Here is an 8,921-nt window from a genome sequence, read left to right on the forward strand (position 1 = left end):
GGAAGCGCGGAGGGGCTGTTAGCTCACCTCCATGCAGACGAGGTACCTGGAAAGTCCGCCGTCTTGGAGTGTTTGTGATCTGCCCACAGGGTACATTTTTGTGAACGACACCCTAGAGTGGCCTTTTCGGTGGAAAATGTGCATTATCACTTTCAGAGGGAGGCGGGACTTGCCATTGTGTCATATTGGGTGGACAGAGCGGCTCCTGCCCACGAAGAGCCCTGTCACCCACCCCCAGGCGGTGAGAAGTGGCTCCTGAAGGCCCAACTGCATGCAGCCGGCTTCCCAGGGTCGGGCGCTCTGTGGCAGAAGGGCTTCCCGCCAGCCGAGAAGCTTCCTGGCCACCCTGCACAAGCCCAGGTCCCCATGCCATGCATGGCCATCTGTGTGGCAGAGGAAGGATGGCAAAGGCCCTGTGTAATGGGGGCTGCAGAGAACCTTTCATGGAAAAAGTGCTATTTGAGTCGCTTCCGTAACGAGTAGGCAGAAATGGGGGTGAGGAGGAGGGAGGCATTTCGGAAAGGAAGGGTGCGAGTGGAGGCAGGAAGTACCACCTGGGCCGCCTTGCTCCCAGGCACTCAGCAGCTGGGGCCACATCCCATCGTCGTCTGTCCTCGCCGTTTGTCCCATGTCCATGCACCACCTATTTATTACTACTGATTTTTTATTTAAAGGGCTTTTTTTTTTTTTTATATAACTTAAGTTTACTTAAAAAAGGAAGATTTGATCCCTGCTGTGATTTGCGTGTTAATATTATCGTCCTGGTCTTTGTCATTAGCTTTTCTGGGCCCTCTCTGCCTGTGTCAAAACTGTCCCTTGCATGCCTTACATGCCTGTGAACCTTCACTGCCACCAGTGTGACTGGGCATTTTTTTTTTAAACTTCAGCTTTTTAAAACTTCAACTCCTTAGGTGCACAAGGAGCTCAGAAATCTCTCTGTAGGAAGTTAAACGCAGATAAGGTGCCTGGGCTGACCCCTTCATCTGTCTCCCTCCTGGCAATGGCCTTAGCCATCAGCTTGGTGGGTACCCTTCCAGGCCTTTCTCCTGCAGTATTTCATTGGTTTTATTGTTGTTTTTTAACATAAGTGGTATCATATTGTCTGTTGGTGTACTGGCTTCTTCTCTTCATAAATCTTTTGAAATTATTTCAATAAGTTAAAACAGTAATAAAGACTTCTTGTTGAAAAAAGTATCACAGTACACAAAAGGGTAATTCCAAGACGCAGAGCTGACCGTATCCTTTCTCTGCTTCTGACTCTGAAAGGCTCCCCATTGCCACCTCCCCTGAGCTGCAGGGCCCTGCCCTGCCTCCTGCTGCAGCCTCATTGGCCCCTGGACCTCTTCCATCCCCAGCTCCCCTGCACACGGGGATGGTGATCGCTCCCCGGGTTCTGTACGGACCCCTCATCTATGGACCGGTGGCACCGGGCAGCATGGAGGTGGGATAGCATGTAGATCAGAGCCCAGGCCTTGGCCATGCTGCCAGGCTCCCCGCTGCTCACTGTGCCTGGGGGTGCAGTGTGGGCACGTCAGCCCCCCGTGCATCTGGGCCTCACCACCGAGCTGGAGGAGGACGCTGGTGCCTGCCTCGGACAGCTGCTGGCAGGATGGACTAATGACTGGAAAGTGCTTGGTGCAGGGCCTCTCCCAGGGCCGGGGGTGTGCTCAGTGTGAGTTGGTGCTCTTTCCCTGGTCTGATTATTTAGTTAGACTTCACCACTGCCCCCCGCCCCCCAGCCCCTGGGCCCAGCACGCAGGCTGGCACGGGAGTGTTCAGTGTGTGTCTGGATGGCGGATAAAGGGAAGAAGGTATAGAGACAGACCCAGCACGGGTGAGGCTGTGTAGGGACAGCCTCCTTTTGGGGAAGCGTGTGGAGAGCAGCACAGTGTGGGGGGGGGCAGCAGGGGGCAGCAGGTGGGGGCTTCCAGCAAGGATAGGAAGAGCTGGGCAGGCTCAAGACACCATTTTGCTGGCCTTCCTGCTCACAGCACCTTCCCTGTCTGAATACTCGAGGAAGGAAGAAGCCACACAATTGGCATTGACCCAGGGGGCCTGGGCCTTCACCTGCTCCTGGCCTTGCTGTCACGGGCTCAGGTGGATGGAATGACTAGACAGCCACAATTTCCTGGTGCCCATCGCCCCCCCACCGCCCCGGCCTGTTTCTCTCCAGGCACTGCCGCCGTGGAGGAGCTGGAGGACTTTATCAACAACATTAACAGTGTCTTGGAATCCTTGTATATTGAGATAAAGAAAGGAGCCACCGAAGACGATGGGAGACCCGTTTACGCGCTGGTGAGTGCACGCTGGCGCCCTCTTGTGGTGTCCGTGAGGAACTGGTGGGTGGAGGTGGAGGTGCCCCGCCCCAGCAGCCCTGCAGTGGGGGACACAGACACAGCCCAGCATGGCCGCCCCGCCCTGCCCGGGTCACCGGCACTGCTATCAGTGTCCTTTGCCGTGATCAGGGTGGGGGGCGGTTACCTCCGTGCTCACTTCACTGTCCCCCATGGAGCCCCTTGCCCAAGACAGGGCAGCATGTGTTAGGCTTGGTTTTGTTTGTTGACAGTTCAACATCAGAAGTCCCCTCAAATGTGTGCAACACTAGGATTAAAGGGTGGGAAGTGATTTTTCATTTGGAATAAGACATGGACACTGTGAGAAGGAAGAATGTGTGGCGCTGGGATTGAGAGCCCTCTGGGCCTCCTGTTGGGCTCCGGTGTCCCTCCTGGCTAGGGAGCGAGGGGAGAAACAGGTGGGCGGAGCAGACAACACCCCCACCCAAGGTAGGCCCATCCAAGGAGGCCAGGCTCCCCCCAGCCAGGCCCACCCAGAGAGGGGCACTGGCCAGGGACTCCCACACTCTTCCAGGGCAAAAGGGTTGTGGCATCAAATAACTCTGGGAATGCTGAATTAAATCAGTAAATCGGATTTGTTTACTGCTGGGCTTCTCAGTGCCTTTTGCTTGTGAAGCTCCATTATGCGTGCAGACAAGTTCCCCAAATGTATCTGAGTTTGGAAGATACTACACGAGCTTTGGAGTTCTGAAACTCCCCGAGAAGCAGACGTGCTGACTGAGCTCGAGCTTGAATGTAGGACTGGCCACAGATCCAGCCCCGTGGCTGGCAGCGCCTGGACCCCAGTGCTCAGTGGCCATCGAGGGGCCTGGCCTGACTGCCACGCTGACCTCTTTTGTAGGTGAATCTGGCAACGACGTCTGTTTCCAAAATGGCCTCAGATTTTGCAGAGAATGAGCTGGATCTGTTCAGAAAGGCTGTAAGTACAGTAGCTCCTGTTTATCGGCCGGGCTTCTTATGGGAAACTTGCTGTCTTCCATCATCAGAAGTGGAAACCGTCATCTTGGAGGGTGACCACCGCTGCCCCAGGGGCCACGTGCCAGGGGATCACTGAGCAGCTCACCGCCGTCGGGCGATGACGGGAGGGCACGGCTGCCCGGGAAGGAAGAACTTCTCTAGGTTTGAACCGGATTGGTTGTGCCCCAGGCTTCTGGGTGTGCGATGCAGGCGAACAGGGGTTACTGCCTGGTGCTTGCAGCACGGTCCAGACCCGCAGCAGCAGCAGCAGCAGCAGGGGGCTTGCTAGAAAGGCCGAATCCCGGTACCCCTCCTCCCCGGTCTGTTGAATCTGGGTCTGCATTGTAACGAGCCGCCCTGACGGAACGTTTCCCTGTCCACGTTTGAGAGGCGCTGCTCTGCCTCCCCAGCATCAGAGCCGTTGGCTCAGCCCTCCCGTCACTCAGCTGGCCACGCACCTGGCCGCCGCAGTGGTTCTCGGTCCTGCGTGCACCGTCGGATAACTGGGAGGTAAAGAGTTGAGACATTCTGGCCTCATCCGGGTCTGGCGAATCCAAGTCTCTGACGACTAGTCCTAGAATCATTCCTTCCTGAGCCTCTCTGGTGACCATTAGCCCCTGAGCGTACCTGCTTCTGGGCCCACCGTGGCTTTGCGGTCCCGGCCTTCCTGCCTTCAGCTTGCCCCTGAGCCCTGATGTCCTGCGCACGTGTGAGGAGGAGGGTGCCGCCTCCTGATGCATCCGTTCCTCAGCTGCTCTGCTTTCAGGGAGGCGGGGGGCAAGAGAGGACTCTTGATTTGGGGGCATTAAGGTCGTTCATGGGGCATGTCACAGGGTGAGCGTGGAGTCAAAAGGATTGGCCGTGGTTACGGCTTTTGGTGCTGGTTAGGAAACCGGCTTCCTGAAGAATCGTCCCACCCAGAGCCCAGTTCTGCCTGCGACTAGGAGCACTTTCGCTGCCCGCTCCCCGCCCCCCGCCCCCCGCCACCATCGGCGCTCTTGCTCCAATGTTTTTGCCGATTTGATCGATGAACGTGGCACCTGCTGTTTCTTTCAGTTGGAACTGATTATTGACTCCGACACCGGCTTTGCATCTTCCACAAATGTTTTGAACCTGGTGGATCAGCTCAAAGGCAAGAAGATGAGGAAGAAGGAGGCGGAGCAGGTGCTGCAGAAGTTCGTACAAAACAAATGGCTCATCGAGGTCAGTGTCACGTTATTCCAGGCCTTTTGCTTAGACGCTGGCCCGTAAGGAGCCGAGAGGACGGGTGGGCGGGTGCTGGAGAGGAGCTGGGGCTCTCCGGGAAGGGACCAGACGGTGTAGACGTTCCCATTGCTAGACCCGTGGCTGCTTCTGCTGGCTGGAGCAGAGCGGATGTTTCTGGGCTTTTCCCACAGAAGGCAGCAGCGCTGCCAGGAACCCGAGGCCGACCAGCCGCGCTGGCCCCTGACCTCGGCCGAGTCCCCAAGCGCTCAGGTCAGCCCTCCACTTCCTCACTTGGTGGTCGGAGCCGTGGCTGGAGGCCGAGCTCGTGGTGAGGCGCTGCTGCACTTCCCTTCCCGGGAGAGCCTGCCTCTGGTCCCCAGAGCTGTGGTGCTGGGTCCTTGCTCCCGCGGGGGTTTGTCCCTGCAAAGTGGCAGTGAGTGCTTCTCTGGCTGCAGAGGCCGTGGGGCCGAAGGCAGGGCTGCCGGGACCCCCGGGCATGATCGTGCCCACTGCAGCCTCAGGTCTTCCTGCAGCCCTGTGATGACAGAGAGCCCCTCGGCTCTGCTGTTGAGCGGAACGCGCTGCGGCTCTGGGGCGTGGGGGACGCCGCCCATCCGGCCAGCGACAGAGCCCCGTCCAGGCTCCGGCTGGGGTGACTGCAGCTCCCAACGGTTGCCCCGTGCTCTCTTCCTCTCCGGGGAAGGCCTGGCAAGACGGAACATTCTCAGGCAGCTTGGGTTGTAACCGATGGAGCTCTGCCCGCACACGGAGTGTTTTAAAGTGTGGGGCTACGACTTTTCCTTGCACCTTACTGCCCTGCAGACGCTCTGTCAGTGCTGCTGGGGGCATGGCTGGGACGGGGCGTTCCAGAGGGACGGGCCTTATTTAAAACTTCCCCCAAATACAGGAGAAGTACTTGTTCCTCATGCGAAGGTGAGGAAATAACCGGTCTTCCTGCAGAAACACACCGTAGTCACCTGTTCGTCCTCCTACCCAGAGCCACCCACCCTGCCACTCCAGGAGCCCCGAGCACCCTGCTTTGGCCCCATGAGTTATCATGCGCACCCAGGGCCCAGTGGTGGGCCGGAGGGCAGGTGGATGGGGTCGGGGGGAGGCCCCTGGGTGGGTGCGGATCCTCAGAGTGTGGGCCTCTGCTGATGGCCGCACCCCCACACCTCAGGGGCCACTGCACTGCGGGGCCTGAGCCCCAAGAGTAGTTGCGAGGCCTGGGAGATCTTGTGCAGTTGGGTCTTCTTTGGGGGTTAGGGCACCTTGCCTGCCCTCCCTGTGACGGGGCCCCCACAGGCCGAGTAGGGTCATGAACGATAAGCACCAGGCACGGTTCCAGGCACAAAGATGTTTAGAATGTGGCTTGGGCCCGACCATGAACTTGTACTTGTTCACTGGAGCCTTGGGCATTCCTCTGTGGTCTCAGTGCAGGGTCGACTTCACCTTCCCTGGGTGGTTTATCATGGGACTGCCAAGCACTGAGCTCCACACTAGGCCTGGGGACACTAAGAGCAGAACCAGGCCTGGCGCTGCTGCCCAGGGCCCACGGTCTGGGGAGGAGCCAGAGATCGGGCAGGCAGCTCGCTGAAGTCGAGTTACAAATGGACGGAAACACAATCCCAGGAAAGCCCTTCCCCAACTGGGGCAATGACCCTGGAGCTGAAGGCAGTGCAGGGGCGCAGGAGGCGGCTGGGATGCTGGCTGGGGAAGGAGAGGAAGGGGTGAGTGCTCGGACAGGGGCTGTGCCCACTTCGCCCCGTGGGGAGACTGCCTCCCTCTCCCAGCTACGTGTCCTCCCCATAGGAGGACCAGCCCTGCTCGGGGGCTGCTGGCACCTCTATCACGCGTGTGTGGTACAAGTGAGGTATCGAGCCAGGGGTGCGGGGAACCTCACCTCGGCTCTTTTTTGGTCTTGGCCTAGGTTTTCCTGCCTGGTGGGTCTGCCAAGGGGCCAGCGTGGACACCTGCCAAGGGGCTGGTGGAAACCGGCAGTGTGAGGGGCGCCCAGCCCTGCTCGGCTTCCTGGGCCGTGGGCCTGCCGGGCGGGGAAGGGGCCGGCATGCTAGGGGCTGAGACACTGCGGCGTCCCGTTCTGTCCTGCAGAAGGAAGGGGAGTTCACCCTGCACAGCCGGGCCATCCTGGAGATGGAGCAGTACATCCGCGAGACGTACCCCGACGCCGTGAAGATCTGTAACATCTGCCACAGCCTCCTCATCCAGGTACTGGGTGGCGGGGTGCGTGCTGGCTCCCCGGGCTCTGCGGCCTCCCAGCCCCACCTCCGGCACGGGCACACGCAGGCCATCCCCTCGAAGTGTCTGAGGATGACCACGCGTGCGCCCGCCTCTCCTTCCTGGTCCTCGGTTCTAGTCCAGGGCTCTCGGAGCTGTGTGCGCAGCCCGGGTCGTCTTAGCGGGGGTGTGGGAACATCTGGCTCTGGTGACCGCTGCCGTTCTGCTTTATGCTGCCCGCTTGGTGGGGCTTCACTGCGGGGGGCCAGCGCTGGACATTTGGGTTTCCTCTTTCTGACTCTCAGCTCTACGCTCTGACGAGCCTCTGCACAGGTACCCTCGGGCACCTGGGGCTGGATTCCCAGAAGTGCAATTTCTGGCACAGCGTACACAGGTTTTCCTAAAGCCTTTGATCCGCGTTGCCAGATGGCCTTCGGAAAGGCTGAAGCCATGCATGGTCCCGCACGCTCTGAGGGCCTGCGTGCGCCGGGAGCCCGAGTTTCCCGCCGCCACTGCGCTCTGGCTGTTAGAGTTTTGTTTTTTGTTTAAGATTTCTATTCATTTGAGAGAGAGGAGAGAAAGAGTGGGTGGGGGAGCAGCAGAGGGAGAGGGACAAGCAGACTCCCTGCTGAGCAGGGAGCCCGACACGGGGCTCGGTCCCAGGACCCTGGGATCATGATGTGAGCTGAAGGCAGATACTTAACTGACTGAGCCCCCCAGGCGCCCCGCTGTTAGAGTTTTGAGTGTCTTTCATCTACATTCATTTCTCAGAATTTTTTAATAACAATTCCTGCAAGCCCTTGTGCTGAGGGCTCTGGGATTATCCTCATTCATCTGGAGTCTGCTGGTCGTTTTCCTTGCCATCTGCGGAAGGCTTGTGAACACGGAGGCGTGCACGAAGCTCCACGGCTGTCGCCTTTCTGGTTTCAGGGTCAAAGCTGCGAGACGTGTGGGATCAAGATGCACTTACCTTGCGTGGCCAAGTATTTCCAGTCCAGTTCCGAGCCACGCTGCCCCCACTGTAATGACTACTGGCCCCACGAGATACCAGGTTCGCGTCCCTGCGGTGCTCAGGGGCTGTCCCCCAGCCTCAGGGAGGGGCTGGCTGGCAGGACTGAGGGACACCTGGGGACGGGAGCGCTCAGGCGAGGGCTCTGCGTGTGCAGGTCTGTGTGAGCCGAACCCACGTGCTGAAGCGGTTCCTGCAGGACGCGGTGGCCTTCCTGCTCACACTTCTAAGGGCTCTTGGAACCCAGGAGAACTCCCAGGGACGGGAGGGTCTGGTCTAGACAAGCCCCCCACTGACAGCCGTCCTGGGATGGGAGGTGACCCCCCTTCCCGGCTGCGGCGTGGAGGGGATCAGCAGGGAGGGGCGAGGACAGAGCCCTCGGCAGGCGACACGTAGCTGTAGCCTTGAGCGGCTGCCGTGTGTGTGCCTGGCGCTACCACTCATGGTACCTTCCGGCCTTTTCCATGCACAGAAGTCTTCGACCCTGAGAAGGAGCGGGAGGCTGGGCCCTCCAAGGTCAGCAAGAGGTCCTTGCGGTCCAGGCAGCACTAGTCGGCGCGCTGGCACAGGGCTCGCTGCCTTTGGGGGACAGCGGACAAGCCCTGTTTGGGAGACAAGCATCAGTGTTTCACGTTGCACCTGAACCCCGGTCTTTGTGTTCACTTGTGAGCAGGTTTGGAATAAAAGTTACTACGGAGTCCTCTGTCTGCACCCTCGGTCTGCGGTCGTGTGCCCCCAGGAGGCTTCTCATGGTGGCCAGTCCTTCCCTGGGCTCGCGGATAACAGAGAACCCCTTGGCTTGGGGCCCAGCAGGGGAAGCTGGCAGAGCTTCTCCTGCACGACACCCACCTGGCGGCTCTGCCTCAGCCCCCGGCTTGGGTCACTTGTCATATCGACACTGGCCGGCCCAGCCCTCCCCAGCCCTCCACAGTCCGGAGCTTGCTTGATGGGCAGGCGGCTGGTGGGCCGGGCCCAAGGCTGCTCTCCTCAGTGGGTCCCTCCACCCCTGCCTGGCATTGGGCAGCCCCGCCATCAGCTGTCCTGTCGGCCTAGAGGCCCCCTCCTCCCTGGCTCTCCTGCAGCGAACCAGCCACCAAACCCTGTCCAGGCCACCTGCCTCCTCCTGTGCCAGCTCTGCTCCTGGCTGTAGCCGGCCC

General features: G+C 59.7%; 1 protein-coding gene across 2 annotated transcripts in view; it reads left to right on the plus strand.

Moving 5' to 3' along the window:
- NSMCE1 (NSE1 homolog, SMC5-SMC6 complex component) overlaps positions 1 to 8,462 on the plus strand; it is a 30,478-nt gene extending 22,016 nt beyond the window's left edge. For both annotated transcript variants that reach the window (XM_034670227.1, XM_002929203.4), the window contains exons 3-8: positions 2,174 to 2,295; positions 3,196 to 3,273; positions 4,368 to 4,514; positions 6,630 to 6,746; positions 7,686 to 7,806; positions 8,237 to 8,462. In XM_034670227.1, the coding sequence (XP_034526118.1) occupies positions 2,174 to 2,295; positions 3,196 to 3,273; positions 4,368 to 4,514; positions 6,630 to 6,746; positions 7,686 to 7,806; positions 8,237 to 8,316 (665 nt within the window). In that variant the 3' untranslated portion in view covers positions 8,317 to 8,462. The remainder of the gene's footprint in view (positions 1 to 2,173; positions 2,296 to 3,195; positions 3,274 to 4,367; positions 4,515 to 6,629; positions 6,747 to 7,685; positions 7,807 to 8,236) is intronic.
- The last annotated feature ends 459 nt before the right edge of the window (positions 8,463 to 8,921 follow it).

This window comes from Ailuropoda melanoleuca, chromosome 10, assembly GCF_002007445.2.
Source record: "Ailuropoda melanoleuca isolate Jingjing chromosome 10, ASM200744v2, whole genome shotgun sequence".
Classification (NCBI taxonomy): Eukaryota; Metazoa; Chordata; class Mammalia; order Carnivora; family Ursidae; genus Ailuropoda; species Ailuropoda melanoleuca.